We start from the raw sequence: 17,495 nt of genomic DNA, 5'->3' as shown, positions 1-17,495 counted from the left end.
AAAGAACTTTTGGGTGTAGACTAATTCACTTCAGCTTTTACACATTACATCCATATATATGTATATATATGTCCATACCCCTTCGGAATACGTGACTTCCTAAAATGTACACTATGAATTCGAAAGTCTTCGTTTGGCTCATGGAGATTTTCATCTTTCCAAGGGTATGACAAGTTTATAACAGTAAATCATTTTGTTTGATCCACAAGCAAGATTTAGCGTCCGGCAAATAGTCTAAGATGCCATTGACAATAAGAAACTCAACGGCTGCTGCTGTTTATTTGCGTATGAGCATTTTCAAGAGTTGTTATCCAACATTATTGGATGCAGACAAATAAAAATAGGTGGAAAACGGTTAAATTTCCTTGTCATACCAGACAAATTGAAGCTTGACCTTGTCCATTTTTCATTCTTCCCAAAAAAAAAAAAAAGGAAATATTCTGGCATCACTAGTTAACTGCAATTCCATTATTTTCAACTTCTACATGGAATAAAGCAGATGACTTTAAAGATAAGAAAACGGGTAGCAGATTTGGAAAAGGGGGAACCCGATTAACATTGCTTGCCTACACATCGCTTTCGCACCTAATATAATTACTAAGCTACAATAATAAACAGCCTAACTAGTTTAGGTGCAATTATTAAATGTTCTGTTCTTTTCTTTCTTATAGTGACAGAACAGCAATAAAAGAATAGAAGATTGGAGTTGGAGTACTTAAATTTCATAATCTTTGAATTGATGGTGATTGGTCTTCTAATTGTATTAGGATAATTAAGTTGACAATAATGGACAAGGTCAGGCTTCCTTTATTTTCATCAAGTAGCTTGGACATTTCTTTTAATTTTTTTGGGAGATAATTAAGTTGACACTCCAAGCATATGCCTCTTTTTTTTTAAAAAAAAAAAAACCTTTTTTGGGTTTTCTAAATTATTTTTTTACCTCACATATATTAAATTTTAAAAAGTACTTATTACATTATTATTTTTCGGGTTAATACCACTTTGTCCCCCCAAACTTTGGACAATTACCCACTTCAGTCCCTAAACTTTAAAATGGGACATTTAAGTCCCTAAACTTATAAATACCTCCCACTTAAGGAAAATTGTTAACAAATTCTGAATGCCGTTGGTGGTCGAAGTGTCCCATTTTATAAGGGTTTAGGGATTTAAGTGTCTCATTTTATAAGTTTAGGGACTTAAGTGGGAGGTATTTATAAGTTTAGGGACTTAAGTGTCCCATTTTAAAGTTTAGAAACTGAAGTGGGTAATCATCCAAAGTTTGGAGGGATAAACTGGAATTAACCCTATTTTTCTACAAAAACTCCCCGAAAATGCCATCCCATGTATAGGCTCTAAATGTTTTCCATTTTCGCTAAAAGTATTTTGTCATGATCCTCATGGATGCAGTCATGTAGAAAGTAAAAGAAAACCGACGACACAAGGACAATGTCCCATTAAAGGTTTTTTTTTCTCTCTGTTCAATAATTTCAATCTCCACCAATTCTGGGTCTACACCACATATTTATGCCATTATAACTTTCGTTGCTTCGACCTCCATACTCAACACAATTACAGTTCACTAATTAGAGAATGATATTCTCCTAAAAAGAAGAAAAAAAAGGAGATGATAATAATATGTTTTCATGCTGCTGATAAATCTTTTTTGTTTTATTTTCAGGTTCAATACAAAAACAATGAATAAATGAGTTACTGTATAATCTCGCGGTCCAAACTACGCGACTTCGTTAAAATCTAGGCTCCATTTGGTAAGTGAATTTTTTGAGTATTTATTTAAAATTTTACTGTAACTTACAATAGAAATTGTAGAAAAAATTTTTGATGTATGTAAATTTTTGAATATTTTGAAGTGTATAGTTTAAAATTTTTGAAAATTTTTTTAAGATTACTATTATTAAAATTGTTAAAAATTTTGTAAGAAACAAATTTGGCCAAAAACTTGCTTGCCAAACAAAGCCCTAATTATCATCCTTGTTTAATGCCTTGCTGGGTAATAAATAAACACACTTGACTTTCCACTGAAATCTGCAAACTTAACATCTAAGCTAACCCCACAGGAGAACCCCAAAAGACGCTAACTTTTGAAGCCTTCTATGGAACTTAAATTCTAAACTCACAGACTCCAACAGATCGATGTGGGACGCAGGACAGGGAAACAGGGAGGTTGCTACTAAGCCTGCTAATGGAATCCACCCCACTCTGATTTTTAACCCTCGCCACTTAACTTCATAATCGTCAACTTGCAAAACTCTACCTCTCAATTTCTACGAACTTTATCGGGACAAAGGCTTTGGAGTAATTTTTTTTTTAAGAAAATGTTTTGGTAGATTCGGCTCCGACCACATTATGGAACACATCTTGAGACTATAAATTACTTACAGAAATTCTTCTGATAGAATACTCACTAACACTATAAATTACTTACAGAAATTCTTCTGATAGAATACTCACTGACACAGCTCTCATATTGATAATGGAATTTGATCACACGGCCTTTTGTGCTAGAATAATACTACTAATTATTGAATGAACTTCCATCCTTTCCGGAAGAAATAAGCTCTCCTATTACCCTATCTGCAATACTAATTGAAACTTTTGTTTTAGGTTTTATGCATGTCATGTGGAGTGAGGAAGAGTCAAGAAATCATTTCCCAGTCCGTAGATTGAAATCATGAATGTGCCCCCAATCAGGATTTAAGCCATTATAATTGCCCCGAAAAAGGAAAAAAAGAAGAGGAGAGGAAAAGGAATAAAGATGAGGGATACACAGCAATTACCACGTAAAGCAGCAGGACCCCACTTTGTCTATGCCAATCCCCGAGATATTCCCCCCGCTATCAAAGCCCCCCTCACGCCTTTGCACGTCAAAGTATCCATTAAAATTTTAAAATACTGCCCTTCCCTCACCTATCTTTTACTTTATGCCTTTAGGAATAATTAAAAAAAATCCTTACTCAAGAATTGGAATTTTCTTGCTTCAAAAAAAAAAAAATTGAATTTTTCTTTTTTTAAGTCTTGTCTCGCCTGTTCCTTCTCAAGTCTAAAAGGCTACCATACTCCCCTGAGAGCTCAATGGAAGAGAATTCAACTATTCAATGCTTACCCTTTGAAAAGGATTTCTTAAATGTTGACTATTATTGTGATTTTTTTTAAAACATAATTTTTAAATAACTTTTTATTTCATATATATTATAAAAATTAAAATATTATAGTAAATTAAACAATATCACAATTGAGTGCATAACATATGTTTTGAATTAAAGTTTGAGATATAATTATGCAATATATATATATATATTATGCATTTACGTGATAATGCATATGCTGTCAGTGTATAAGATTAACTCTGATAAATAATGCAAAAAATTTCCAAATAATTTTCATTCCAAACACACAAAGTTACTATTGGCATCTTATTACCCTTTTGGTAAACCGTGTAAACTGGAAATAGAAAAGATATTGAAAAAGAAAGAAAAACTCTGGTCACCCACACAAAAAAAAAAAAAAAAAAAGGAAACATTTCTTTACTCTTTTTTTTTTCCCCCAACCATCACTTTATGTCTTCACGACACAACCCGAATCTTTGTCAACAACAACAAAAGAAAGTCTCACCCACTCTTCTCCCCGCCTTAGTTATGGCCTTTGTCTCTGCCCGTCTGCCGCTGTCATTTCTCCACCAGTTTAACCTATCTTCCCGTCCTTCTTCATCTCTTCTGCTAAAAATCCCCCGTCTTCTCTTCTCCGCTCCCAACATTTCTTCAGCTGTGTCGCCATCATCATCAATAATTCCTCCTCATCCTCCTCCTCATCATCATCACCATGATGGGCTATTTCTCATGCAATGCAGAAACTTCCGTTGCCACGTGTGATTCCTACAACTTCAAATTAACCAAAAAACTACCGCCCTCCAACAAAATCATCCTCTTCTCCTACTCCGATCTTCATTCCTCCACCAACGCCTTCTCCCAGGCCCACCTCCTCGGCAAGGGCAGCCACGGCAGCGTTTACAAAGCCCACCTGCTTCTCCACCCCCGCCAACACCTCGTCGCCGCCGTCAAGATAACCAAGCCCACCTCAACCAACGCCCCCGCCGAAAACGAGATTGAGATCCTCTCCCACGTCCATCATCCCCGTCTGGTCAATCTCCTCGGCCATTCCGTCGATTCCCATAACAATAAATTGATCGTTGTCGAGTACATGCCAAACGGGTCCTTGTACGATTTGCTCCATCGTTCGACCAGGCCGCCCGGTTGGACCAGGCGTGTCCGGTTCGCTTTACAACTAGCGAAAGCGCTTCATTTTTTGCACTCCTCTAACCCGCCGGTTATCCACCGGGACGTCAAGTCCTCGAACGTATTAATCGACGCGAATTTCAACGCGCGGCTCAGCGACTTCGGCTTGGCTTTGAGAGGACACGTGGAGGACGTTCGTGTGAAATGCACCCCGCCGGCGGGGACGCTAGGGTATCTGGATCCGGGCTACCTTGCGCCGGGTGATCTCAGCACCAAGTCCGACGTGTTCAGTTTTGGAATTTTGCTGCTGGAGATGATCAGCGGGAGGAATGCCATCGACGTGAATTACAGCCCGCCGTCGGTGGTGGACTGGGCGGTGCCGGCAATAAAAGCCGGAGATTTTGCGGGAGTCTGCGACCCGAGGATTGGGCCGCCGGAGGATGAGGCGGCGCTGCTGCAGCTGGCGGTTTTGGCCGCAAAATGCGTGAGGACTTCGGGGGCGAAGCGGCCGGCAATGGCGGAGGTGGTGGAGAGCCTAAAAGGTGTTTGCAAGAGAGTGAATTATCCGGTTTGGAATAACTTGGGGAGAAGCGTGGACTGCGTGAGAGATCCCACGCGCGTGACTACTAAATACGAGCCGCTGGATGAAAGTGGTGAGATGATCAAGACCGCCAGAGCAAGCAGTAGAAGGACCAGGAAAGTCTCGAGCGTGGGGAGCCTCGAAGGTGGAGGGAGCGAGGCGACGGGTAGAGATCGGAGTGATCGAATTGGAAGGTCGAGATCGATTGGGTCGTTTAGGGAGATTGAATTTGGCGCGTTGGATTTGAGCAGTAACGACGGTGGTGTAGCAGGAGGAGGGGTAGCGGGGAGGAGGAGGAGGGGAGGATTGGCTGTGAAGATGCCTATAGTAAGGTTGAGTAAGTCGCGGTCAATGGGAATGTTGCAAAGCACGAGATTAGCGAATAATAATAATAGTAATATTACTGCCACCAATAATAATAATAATAATGAAGGGGTGGTGGTAAAATTGGTGTGGAGTCCTGATGATGGTAGGGAGTTGGAAGAGTCGAAATTGTTGGTGGATTCAAGAAACGAAACTCAAGAAGGATGATCCATTACATTACTGATGATAGGAAAAAGAGATTATTAATTAATTACTAATATCACCAATACTGAAATGGTCCAAATTTTTATACTGTAGTTTCTTCGATCTCCATCTCTGCTCTCTAGTTGGTGGATGGATAGATAGACAGACAGATAGTTCCATGTGTAAAACTGGAGGGTTTTTCCACAATCCCATATTCTTTTTGTTCTTTTTTCTTGTTGTAAAGAGTACTTGTTGAACTGAATCAGTCAGCTGGTTGTTTTTGTGTACCATGTATGATGTGATATATCTCCGCCGGAAGTCCATCAATCGTGTTCTTTCTTATGATTTCATCAGCCAGCCGGAATGAAAGTTGTTTCCCACAAATGCTTCCTCAGTGAAAATGAATGAATGAATGGTCAAAAGATTATTCCTTTTTCATCTTCCATCCAATAGAGAGGTGGAGAAATAAAGTAGCTGCACTTTTCAGAGCTTCTTCATTCTTCTTCTGCCCTATGCCACAAGCAAGCGTGGGACAGGTTTTTGGTAGCCTTGCGGCTGGATTCTTCAGAATCCATCCATGATTGATGGATATTCTTCAAAGCTGCGGCGGCGTTGGTGGATTATTGAGTGAGGGTGAGGCCGAAAACTTCCCTTTCACCAGCGGACATGATTTTGATATCATCAAACACTGCAGGTAGTGGCATTGCACTGCAGTTGCCTATATCCGCCGCCGCTTCACCGTAATCTCAGCTAAGCTATTCACTGCTCTGGGTATGCTTTTTTTTTTTTTTTTTTTTTTTTAAAGAAAAAAAATTTCTTTAGATGCTCATTTTCATGTAAGAAGTAGACCATCTTGTGTTGTGTTATTGGCCACGTGAGCTCAGTCTTTCTTGCTCCTTAGGTGCTCATTTTCTTGTTTATTTTATTCATGTTTTTGGCATTTGGCTGTAACATCAGCTTAGAATTCTTTCAGCCACCTTTTTTACTCTGATGTAACATCAGCCAATTCGTTTGATTAAAGAATAATGACCCACAAGAATTTCCCATGGTCTCAACTTCGAAAATGAAATTTCAAAATTTTTTTTAACAATGGAGTCTAAGAATTCACGAGTTATGTTTTGTGAATTTTACTAGATGGCCTCCGTATTTTCTCTAATATAACATAAGCTTAATACGTTTCTTGAAGTTATTTGGGATTGTGATGACTTATAAAGAAACACTTTTGACATTTATTTTTTTTGTATACGAGTGCTTTTAAGTTATTAAAAAGCTATAGGAAATTAATTACCAAACACTCTAAAAGTATATTTAGTGGCTTTTTTTTTTTTTTTGTAAACACACTGCAATCCCAAATGGAAACTTAGAGTCATATAATTTTTTTGTCTCTTGTTTTTTAATTTTTACATTAATTCCACTAATTTATAATAATAATTTTGATCTCTTGTTTCTCATATCTATGTTCGTTTTCAAAATAGGTTTTTCTTTACATGCTGTGTTAAGTTTTTAAACATATTATTGTTAGTATATAATTTGTAGATAAAAAAATTATAGATGAAATATTGAATCTTATTTGTTTGAATCAAAATTTAAGAAAAAAAATACAGAATTTACTATATATTGCGACAAAAAAAAAAAAAGGTTAATGGCTAAAATCTCATATGTAAGTAGGTCGGACAAATCACTTACATGGTACTTTTAAAACTCTAATAATACGTTTAAATTTTGATTTATCTTTGGAATTTATAATTTTTTTTAAAAAAAATTTTAAAAATCAGATACGGATAGAATATCCAATTGATCCGATCTGCATACTGCAGATATCCGGATTAACGGATCGGGATTCGAATTACAACATGACTGATCCAATTTTTGCGGGTTAGATAAGCATTTTGGTTCACGGGTCGGAATATCCGACTCGAACGCCCGTGGCACTTGAGAACCTTGAAAGGCGCAAGCCAAAACTAACTACCTCCGTATTTTCAACTCGGCTGTGGCTCAGCACATGTTGGACAGATGCGGTTTGCATTTAATTTTAATCGAACCAGCAACTGGGAATTTAATATATAGTTAGTGGGTATGCTGTATGAGGATGCAGCACGCCCTGAGGACTGGAGATCTCTAGTCTCTATCTTCCTGAGCTTCGTACTCCAGCACATTTCACCCTTTAGCCACAAGGAACAAGACTTAGAGAGGGGAATCTATACATCAACCGTACTCGACTGGGAAATGAAATAAATGAGATAGTATTTGTCTTCATCTTCACTGACCAAGTCTATTTCTCCAAGGTAGTTTGATGAAAGGTCAAGCCGACACAATAGGTATTGCAATGCGACGAGCTTTGCTTGGAGAAATAGAAGCAACATGTATCACACGTGTAAAATCTGAGAAAGTCGCACATGGATAATATTCTACCATAGCGGGTATTCAAGAATCGGTACATGAAATCTTAATGAATTCGAAAGAAATTGTATTCAGAAGTAATCTATATGGAACTTGTGATGCATCTATTTGTGTCAGGGGTCCTGGATATGTAACTGCTCAAGATATCGTCTTACCGGTAACTCGTGACATTCTAACCTTATGGCAATTTTTTTTTTCTAATTTTAATTTGTGTCTTTTTTTTTTTTTTGGGGTCAAATGAAACTAAACATAAGATTCATAAATAAAAGAGTTGCTGCAAATGTTTGACTCATCATTTGGAATAATCCGGAAATTCTTGATACTTTAATTCAACAATAGGCAGCAATCAAAATGGACAAATCGAGTAGGATAATATAACATGCGTGGTTAGTTTGACTGATTGAGAGACATAGCGTGGCAAATTAAGCACTAGGACAAGGATTGGAATTACAACGTAATAAAAGAATTTTGAGATTATTAATCGAATTCTTTTTTTTTATATATATAAAACACAATATAATTTCATTGAATAATGAAATTCTACACTAATGGCAGAAAATACATCATTCGTGCGCAACTATAAAAAAGAATCTGAAAATTTAAAAATAAATAAATATTACACTGTGAAACCTGAAAATTTCCTAGCAATCGGCAAATACGAACTGCCACGCCGCTTTTCTTGCCAGTTGACCACGGAAAGGCCCATGTGTAGCAGGTCGGAGGAAATTTCAATACGAATACCCCACAAAAGTGACCTGAAGTTGGGACTTTCTCTCCATCGATCCAATAATCAAGACAACCCAAATCCATAGAGGGTAGCGATGATACGTTTGGGCCAGCTGTGATGGTTTCCCATTCTTGTTAAAAAAAAAAACCAAAATTTTTTTTCCAATCTTATTCAATTGAGAATTCCCTGGGGGGGGGGGGGTTTTATTTTTATTTGTTGGGTCAAACAAGGATTCTCCAAGTCTTTTTTTTTTTTTTTTTTTTCAAAGGGAGTGGAGTCTAAAGAGGCAGTGTATAAGGGACTAATAGGTATAAGAATCTAATTAAATCAAATGGATTTTTAGAGGAGGGGAGTCTAAAGAAGCAGTGCATAAGGAGTTAGTGAGTATAAGCATCTAACTAAACCAAAGGGATTACTCTGGTATCTTCTTTGAATTTTTTTCGTTGCAGGTAAAGTTTGAATCTCCGACCTATAACCCAAAACTCAGTCATTTGAGCCCAAAGAGGATTCTCAAAGTCGGGATAGCTCTTTTTGCCTTTTCTTTTACTCTCTACTTTTACGTCATCCAACCAAATATGCAAAATCAGAACTTGTTGCTAATTAATTACCTAATCATCCGGTAGATAATCACTAATCATGAGGACAAGTAATTTTCACATACTCTGTTGTTAATTTTCACGCTATATTTATACTTGTCTATAGATAGAATCTGACACTCTATGCGTGTGCTTATGTAAAAGATGCAATGTATTTTTAACCAAAAGTTCCAAGAATTGATTGAATTAAATGTCACGAGAATAACAAAAGGGAAATGGTTAGTTTAACAACCTAAAAAAAAAACAAAGCTATATATGGAATAACATAAAGTTACAGAATTTGTTTACATCACAAGCAAGCTCCTCTTTTGTAGTTTATACATAGTATCCCATATCGATATTGGTGTCCTCGAAAGGGACTGTGTCATGGTTTGGAACAACTTAATTCTTGATCAGTTTCTTCTTCTCGAAGTTCCCGTTCTCTTAAGAGCAAGGCTCAGTTTTCCCGACCTAGCATCCGCCAGACAGTAGTGATCCGACTTGATTCAATGATTTGGACCACCTACATCTGAGTGTGTTTGGATACCCCAATTTTGTCAAATATTACACAGTTGATTTGCATCATAAACACATTTTTCAATTCATTTTTTTCGAAAATACAGAGTTGCAGGTTTTTAAGACGAAATGAATTAGAATTGTAAAACTGGAAGTTTATGTCTTTTTGGGTCGGAAGTTGCTTACTTTTCCCTTTATAAAAGTGATCCCCTATTCCACTTCAATCTTGACTAAAGTAGACTGCAACAATTGAGCAAGAGCTAGGGTTAATTGCAGCTCGCGCCCCCTGAACCATCACTGATTAGCAATTTCCTGTTCTAAACTATAATTTTTAACATTAACTGCATTATACCGTGAATTTGTAGCATGTTGCTCAAATTGATTCAAAATGAATTGATTTGGCAGCTATCTCTGGATACAAAGACTTTAATACCCTTAAAAGAATAAGAAAATTTCAGTAAGATCAAGATGAAGGGTGCTAAAGTCTTTAATTTAGTGTAGAAAAAGTAAGAGAATTCATCGATTGATAATTAATGTGTCATAAATTGATAGTATAAAATACTCTAAATTCATAACATTGGCTTCGTTTGGATTAGCTGTTTTTTGGGGTGTTTTTGAAAAATTTTATTGTAGTTGAGTTTTTAAAGTATATTTTGGGATATTTTTAGAATATATTTAGGTATATTTAAGAAATTTAGCCTACATTTTAGAGTACTTTTTTTTAAAAAAAATTTTTTTTTAGTATTTGAAAAACTAATTTTTGAAAATTTCAGTAAGATCAAGATGAAGGGTGCTAAAGTCTTTAATTTAGTGTAGAAAAAGTAAGAGAAATCATTGATTGGTAATTAATGTGTCATAAATTGATAGTATAAAATACTCTAAAGTAATAACATTGATAGTTTAGGGTGTAAGTGAAAAACAATTGATCGCTTAGGGTGCTTATCACATTAACCAAATTAGTAAATCGACTAGCTTGTCGGCCTAGCCCTAATGCTTTGACTGGTTTCTTGTTTGTAAATCAAAAGTCGTCCATTTCGTTGGACATGCTCCTTAAAGAGCATATAATGAGTGGAGAGCAATTGCTCAAACGTTTAATCAAAGGAAGGTTAAGAAAATGAAAAAGAAACACTCAAAGAGAAAAGAGAGGGTTTGTGTGTGAATAAAGAGCAAAAGAAAAAAAAGCATACTTTTAGTGATTACTGATTACTTTTATCGACCATAACAAGATAGATTCAACAAGTGGTCTAGGAAATATCTAAACTTCAAAAAAAAAAAAAATTAAATGAATTCGGAGAGATCCAGTCAACACATAAAGCTAATTGCTCTTCAATCTTCGTATTTTCAAGATTAAGTTATATAAAATTAAAATTTATCTATACTTACAGACCAAAATTGAGAACAAAACGTAATTTAATTGGTAAGATACTTTACCGGTGACCAATAAATCTCTGGTTCAAATCATCAAAAGAATAAGACTACGAGTATCCCAATATCATATCAAGTTGCACGCCTCAATCTTAATCACAATTGATTCGGTGGTAGATATATAAAATTAGGTCTGTTTATTGCCCGTTTCTATGCTATGAGATCCCTGGGCCTTCTTATTGATTCGGTGGTGGTTCGGTCCCCTCCGGCTTATCCCTGGGTCTCCTTAGACCCGCCCCTTCCTCTTAGTATAGGATAGATTAGGTTTATCGTCTCCGGCAAAAAAAAAAAAAAATACTATGAGATCCATTCACGTTGTTGCTGCTTTATTTTTAGAGCAGTGGAATACCATGTGGACTTGAAGCTGTTAGCTGTGTTTTATGTTTGCTTCAGTTCTATCCAGATGGGGGGTGCTGGAAAATGATCATTAATTGTAGAAGATGTATACAAATCAAACTCAAATATATTATTGTCATGATAATTTTCAAATTGGCTTTTTGGACAAGAACAGTTAAAAAGATAGGTTTCTTGAAATCGATTTTCTTTGTGCGCCATGCCACGCTTCCATGAAAAGACGCACTTTTGAACAAATATGAGTGCTTGGAGGGTGTTTACTGTTTAGGGGTCAACTTCTAGTAACTTTAGGAGCAGAGTTTTTGATATGTAAAGCAAGTGAAAAATTGACAGTACTTCATAAGCAGAGTTTTTGACAGCATTGGTAATTAAAGTACAATTGAATAAGCTGCTGTAACCTAATTAAACCGGTGCTTAGCTTACAATGGGCCAGAAACACAAGTCAAATATAAAGAAATCAGCTAACTATCGCTTTCATAAATTAATTAGCTTACCGTAAGCTACCCATAAGATGTCCTTTTTGTCTCTGCGATTTTGTCAACCTCTCCTCTTCCTTCGTTAGAATGGACTTTTCTATTTAGGCCAATTGTACAACCCAACCCACCCCCCCCCCCCCTTCCCTTTTTTTTTTCTGGGGTACATGCTACGGCAAAACTTCATATGCAATTTTTTTTGTAAGAAAATATATTGTAACGATTTGATATATGTGAATTTAAAAAAAAATTAAAAAATATGTTCGTGAAAAAATTTAAAAAACTTCTTTTTTTTTTAATAGAAAATCAACGTTCCAAACAAGACCTCTTTTTTCAAATTTTAGTGCTTATGTTTGCAAGGACGGTTACTTTCTATCTCAAACTGTTAAAAATATTTTCACAGTAGCCATAAAACATCAAAATTAAAAAACAAAAAAATTTTCAATTGCATATTCTCTTCCTTTTTCTTTTCCTTAGCCACGACAATAAAATATACGCTCTTCCCGCACTTCTCTGAAAATATACGCTTTTTCAGAGACTCCCCCCGTCTATCCGACCAAAGTCCAATTAAAGGTTAATTGCATATTCTTTTCCCCATCCATCAAGATTCCGATACGGCAAAAATTGGTAGACTTGGGGAAGCGAGGGGGGGGGGGGGTCAGAATTCAGCGTTGTTAGCCGTCTTACATTCAACCTTCAAGAAATGGCTGACTAATGAATACAGAATTGAGGAGAAGTTTGAAAATTGACCGAGATTACACCTCCCCGAAAAACCACAGGTTAATCGTCATCAATCAGGCAGTAGTTGAAACACCTCAAGAAACTGATGATCCAGATATAAAGATGTGGGTGGGCAGGACTCAGGCAGGACCAACAAACGTAGAAGACAATCGCAAAATTAAACATGAGCTGTTATGTCTGTCGGGGATTTATTGTGTTAGAGAGATCCAGAGCCCACATGTTCCTACCGGAACAGAATAAAGCAACATTAGCTTCATCTTCTTGATATTTTTTTTCCGACAGCTTCTTCGCTGGACTAGTCTTTCTCCAACATCTCCATCTTACGCTGTCCAGCATATTTCCCCCTTTGCTCCCACACACTCTCTTCATCTAGACTCCCCTCCCTCTTCCATCTATCTCTGCAAAGTTTCTGTAACATGTGCTGCAGAAACTTGTACTTTTTTTTTTTTTTTTTTTTTATACATATACATATATAAATACTCTTCTTCGTTCATTGCATATCCGAACTTTCCAAGTTTTACTACTAGATATGCCAAAGATGTAGATTCTCCTAGAATTCATCCATTTTTTAGAACATCACAGGTCGAAACATGTCACTGTATTGCAATAAATAGGATCCGCAAATATAATTAAAAAGCGATTATAAATCCTTTTCATTATTGAACTATTGAGACGTGAAACGTGATCCATGGAAAACTGTGGATTACCCCGCTTAACAAGCCAATTTGCCATGCAGCATTTGACAAATGGCCTACATACATACATACATATATATATATTAAGCTGGTCAAAGGTGTTGGAAGCTTAAAACTTGGCGGTACCGGTATTGATAGGGAAGGATCAGAAAGAACTGGTCTTAGGAATAGACTAACTAAGTTGAAGAAAAAAAAAAACAAGAGTCTTTGCCTCTTACTTGCACAATAGAGACTGACTAGTTGAAGTAAAGAAAAGGATTTTTGAGTATTTCATGATTTTGTAGCAAGGAAAGATAGGAAAACCATTGACTTGGACTGTGGAACTAAGCTATATATATATATATTTGCTGAAGATATAACCACCATGAAAAACTGGTGGGGAATGGGGGCAAGGCATATATAATATATATGTATATATATACTATATATATATATATATAACATGTTTTGGGAGGACAAATATATATATATGTAACACCTGTCTACAGCTGATTAGCTTTAATGATACGCTCAGAAGAGTGTGAAATGCAAATGCAAAATAGGAGGTTGATGCATGAATGACATTAATATCTCGGTGGGAACATGAGGTTTAGGCAGAAATAAAAGTAAAAGCCGAAATGAAGCGTGTGAAGGAGAAGATGACAGACTTGGGACGTTTCTGAAACGGGCAGCAGCCTTGCATGCCAAACACGTACTGAATTTACTCAGAAAAGTCAGAAAATTCATCAGCAGTGTTCTACAATAGGACATTATTGATTCTCCTCCTCCCCCATCATCATCTTATGACACTTTGAATGCTTGTGTAAGCTTTTCAAAGTGGCCTCAGTACGTCTCTACGCGGGATGAGAGGCAGGAGCGGTCATCAGGTGTGCCAGAAAGTAGAACATAGAAAGCCAAAAAAAAAAAAAAAACTAGTAGAGGCCATCAAACTCGGAAATTCGTATGCACCTCTTCGGGAATCAACAAAGTACAAGGAAGAAAAAGAAGTGCACCTTGCTACCTTAACATGTATTGTAGCAAGTAAATGTTTGGGCAAGAATTGAGTCCGAATGATGCTATTTAATTAGTAGTCTCAAACTCACGAGTCATTTTATCACTGAAAATAAGCTGAATACAAAGCAAAATTGAAATGTGGATGATGAGAAGCAAAATTGAGAGAAAGCCAATTAAGCAAGGAGTACTAATTAGCAAAAAGGTCAAGAACTTAACCTAACTAAAATCTCTAAACCTCTCATCAACCCTCAATCAGATTTTGTTAATCTGTTACACCAATCACCAACAACATATTTTCTTTCTTTCACTGATCTACCTCCTGCTCCTCCTCTTCCTTCCCCATCATCCCAGGTCACATTAATGCACACAAAACGTTGCATTTTCTGCACACCCCACTTTGGAATTAAAAAAAAAAAAAGGGAAAAGCTAGCAAAGAAAATAATGGGATTAGGGTTTTTTACCAAGGGTGTGTTTATTGTTGTGCATCCAAACCTTGAGCACGTGGCGCTTCACATTAGTTTCTGCACAAAACTGCTGCACTAAAGCCTCATCTTGCTTCTGAATGCGCCACCCAAGCCTTTCCGCAAAGGCCAACATCTTCTCCTTCTGGTCCGGAGTGAACTTGGTCCTAAATCTCTTCTTCGATCCCCCGGCTCCTCCACTGCCCCCTCCACCTCCTCCTCCGCTACTACTAGGATTCGACACGTCTTCGTCTTCCCTCGAAGTCGAGGGAAGCGGCAAGGGCCTCTGGTGGTGATGATGAGAAGGCGGAGTGACGTGGAGGTAGCCGGAAGGATGGGGGGAGCGGAAAGGGTAAGCTGGTGAAAACTGGTGATGGGCATGGTGGGGATGATGGTGATGAGGATGGTGGGGTGTGGGGTGGGGCTGGTGGAAACCTTCGCCTTCGGTTTCTTTCCTGTGGAAGTTGCGGTGGCAATTGCAGGCCGCACATTTGAGGGATTCCAGGGTTCCTTCTTCTCCAGCTGCCATGAACTCCCCACACCCGTCCACGGCATGCCCACCTATGGCCACAGCATGATTCTTCAAGCATTCTCTGAACCTGTATGAAGTTGTAGTAGAAGTAGTAGCCATAGAGCCGCCGCCACCACCGTTTTTTCTTGCCGTCGTTGCAGCTGACACCCCTTCTCCTCCTCCTCCTCTTCCAGCTGAGTTCCCGAGTGTTTGATAATTCCCAGCTTGCATCTGATGCATCCCAATTTCTTCTTCTTGCTCTTCATGCTCGTCAAACTCCATTTCTTGGCCACTTCTGTCTTCTTTTCTTTTCCTTTCTTTCCCCCTTTTTTTTTGGTTTTTGACTGGTACAGTGTAGAAAAGCCCTCTTCAGATACTCCTATGGTAGGATTACTGAACAACTGGGGACTTCAACAAGTTGATTGCTTTGTTTTAAAAAAAAAAAAAGAATCAAAACAAAGATCTAATCCATGATTTTGATTAGACCTTGATGAGCTCTAGATCCATCAGGTAGGGAAAGTTTAACTCAGTGAAGATTATGTAAACAAACAGACGAAATATAATACATATAGTTGAATATATAAGAAGGAATGGGGAGATATGGGGAAATGATTAGTGATGAGGATGCTGATCAGAGAAGAAGATAAGAGGAAGAGGAGGGTGTGGACATCAATTACCCGCCTGCTAAAATAAAAGGAAGAGAGGGGATAAGTAAAAATTGTTTGTTTTCAATTCTTGAATTCCTCCTCTCTTTCTCTCTCATAATATACCTTAAAAAAGATTAATTGGGGCTAATACTCGTATAAATTGTGGTAGTATTCTACATCAGTCCTTTTCCTTTTTTTAGCATCTGATGGTTGATGTTAATTTTGTTGTTTGTGACTTCTTGTGAGTGGTAATAACTGATTAATGGTTTTGATCGAATTTTACCGGATGGTAAATCTTGTGCTCCCTTGGATGAGAGCATCCACTGTTTCAGCTCTTTTTTGGCCTCAGAATATTTGCTTTGCTTAGGAGGGTAAAAGTTTAGGTGCCCCTGAATTCACTTTTCAGTGAGCCTGAGAATGGCAATTTGAGAGGAGATGGCGTGTCTGTCTGGAGACTCTGGTCAATTCTATGACGTCTACTTAAACTGACAAAGTTGGATCTTTGTGAATTTTGATTTTTTTTTCCTTCTCTATTTCCCTTTCTTTCTTTTTAGGGGCCATTTTTATTTTATTTTATTTTATTTTTTGAGGGAGGCAGCTAGTAGAACTGTAAAGTGATTACCATTAATCAGTTTCTTGCACTCATAAGTTGAAGCTCTAATTTCAGCCACCATTTTTCATTCTTTCTCATCCAAGGATGAAGGGAAAATTGCAACGAATTTGTTTGTAACAATAGTATGAAAATTTTTTTTTTTTTTTTTTTTTGCAACAATAACTGTTGTATAACTTAGTCTAAGGCAGTCTAAAGAGATAGGAGAGTCGATGGGAAAACGTCGAAGGAAGCCATCCTAAGGTGGCAGTTACAATTAAGTGAAATTAAGTGCTTCTAATAAGCTCAATCCTCTTATCAGAAAGTCATTTCTTTATTCCGCCCGAATTACATATATAGCTAAGAGCCTAAGGCCACAACATAATGATAATTGTGAAATAAATCAAGAGGTGCTTTAGGTGACTCTGAAAATTATTGCTTTGTTCAATTTACTTATACTCCATTATATGTTATACTCCACCAACCCCCAAGAAAAAAAAAAAAAAAAAAAAAAGAGAGAGAGTACAGGTTTGGAGATAATGATGCATTCATTGTATGATGGTATCCAAATGTCATTCATCATACACGATGTCTAAAATTAAGTTCATTGGTACTTTTCTACCATACCATTCAATAAGGATGCCACACAATAAACACTTAGAAAGGGTTTCAATGTAAATGAAACCGCAAGAACCTCTTTTATGAACATTGACCAACAACCACCAAATACTGTAGTCTTTTTAGCCCCAATGACCAATACTAATAATATTAGGGGTTAAGATTCTTTCTATAGGATCTCTCTCTCCATTTATTTATATCTACATTACTATGGTTTTATAAGGTCGTCCGATCGCGTCATTACTTTTCTTTTGATCTCTTAATCAGCATGCTAAAAAATAAATATTCGTTTAAGAATAATTTGACATATAATTTACGGGTAATGAAACATTTCTGAAAGGTATTAAATTTTCAAAATTAATTTTATTAAAATGTAATGGAGAGAAAGGAAGAGCCTGGTCCTGCTCATATCTACCAGGTGACCCAATTCGCA

At 37.1% G+C, this 17,495-nt stretch overlaps 2 protein-coding genes across 3 annotated transcripts; one reads left to right on the top strand and one right to left on the bottom strand.

The window, feature by feature from the left end:
• Positions 1 to 3,571: 3,571 nt before the first annotated feature.
• On the top strand, positions 3,572 to 5,770 carry LOC113715087 (serine/threonine-protein kinase-like protein At3g51990). The gene has a single exon (XM_027239253.2). It carries the CDS (start codon positions 3,838 to 3,840, stop codon positions 5,359 to 5,361), a length of 1,524 nt encoding a protein of 507 aa, XP_027095054.2. The 5' UTR covers positions 3,572 to 3,837; the 3' UTR covers positions 5,362 to 5,770.
• An 8,512-nt stretch (positions 5,771 to 14,282) lies between these two features.
• Positions 14,283 to 16,491, bottom strand: LOC140016096 (zinc-finger homeodomain protein 2-like). 2 transcript variants are annotated; one of them, XM_072069230.1, is made up of 2 exons: positions 14,698 to 16,491; positions 14,283 to 14,619 (listed from the first exon to the last, which is right to left on the bottom strand). In XM_072069230.1, exons 1-2 carry the CDS (start codon positions 15,488 to 15,490, stop codon positions 14,594 to 14,596), a joined length of 819 nt encoding a protein of 272 aa, XP_071925331.1. In that variant the 5' UTR covers positions 15,491 to 16,491; the 3' UTR covers positions 14,283 to 14,593. The 2 variants fall into 2 exon arrangements, with proteins under 2 accessions (XP_071925331.1, XP_071925332.1); XM_072069231.1 differs by having other exon boundaries at positions 14,283 to 16,491.
• Positions 16,492 to 17,495: the final 1,004 nt, after the last annotated feature.

The sequence above is a fragment of the Coffea arabica genome, chromosome 10c (assembly GCF_036785885.1).
Source record: "Coffea arabica cultivar ET-39 chromosome 10c, Coffea Arabica ET-39 HiFi, whole genome shotgun sequence".
Lineage (NCBI taxonomy): Eukaryota > Viridiplantae > Streptophyta > Magnoliopsida > Gentianales > Rubiaceae > Coffea > Coffea arabica.
Note: the sequence above shows the minus strand (reverse complement) of the source record. Positions and strands in the feature narration are given on the sequence as shown.

Bases quoted from the DNA above. Each gene is read 5' to 3' on its own strand.
- LOC113715087 (XM_027239253.2), top strand. From the start codon at position 3,838: ATGATGGGCTATTTCTCATGCAATGCAGAAACTTCCGTTGCCACGTGT.
- LOC140016096 (XM_072069230.1), bottom strand. From the start codon at position 15,490: ATGGAGTTTGACGAGCATGAAGAGCAAGAAGAAGAAATTGGGATGCAT. The intron at 14,620-14,697 runs GTAAAAAACCCT...TGGGGTGTGCAG, and splicing joins CAACAATAAACACACCCTTG to AAAATGCAACGTTTTGTGTG.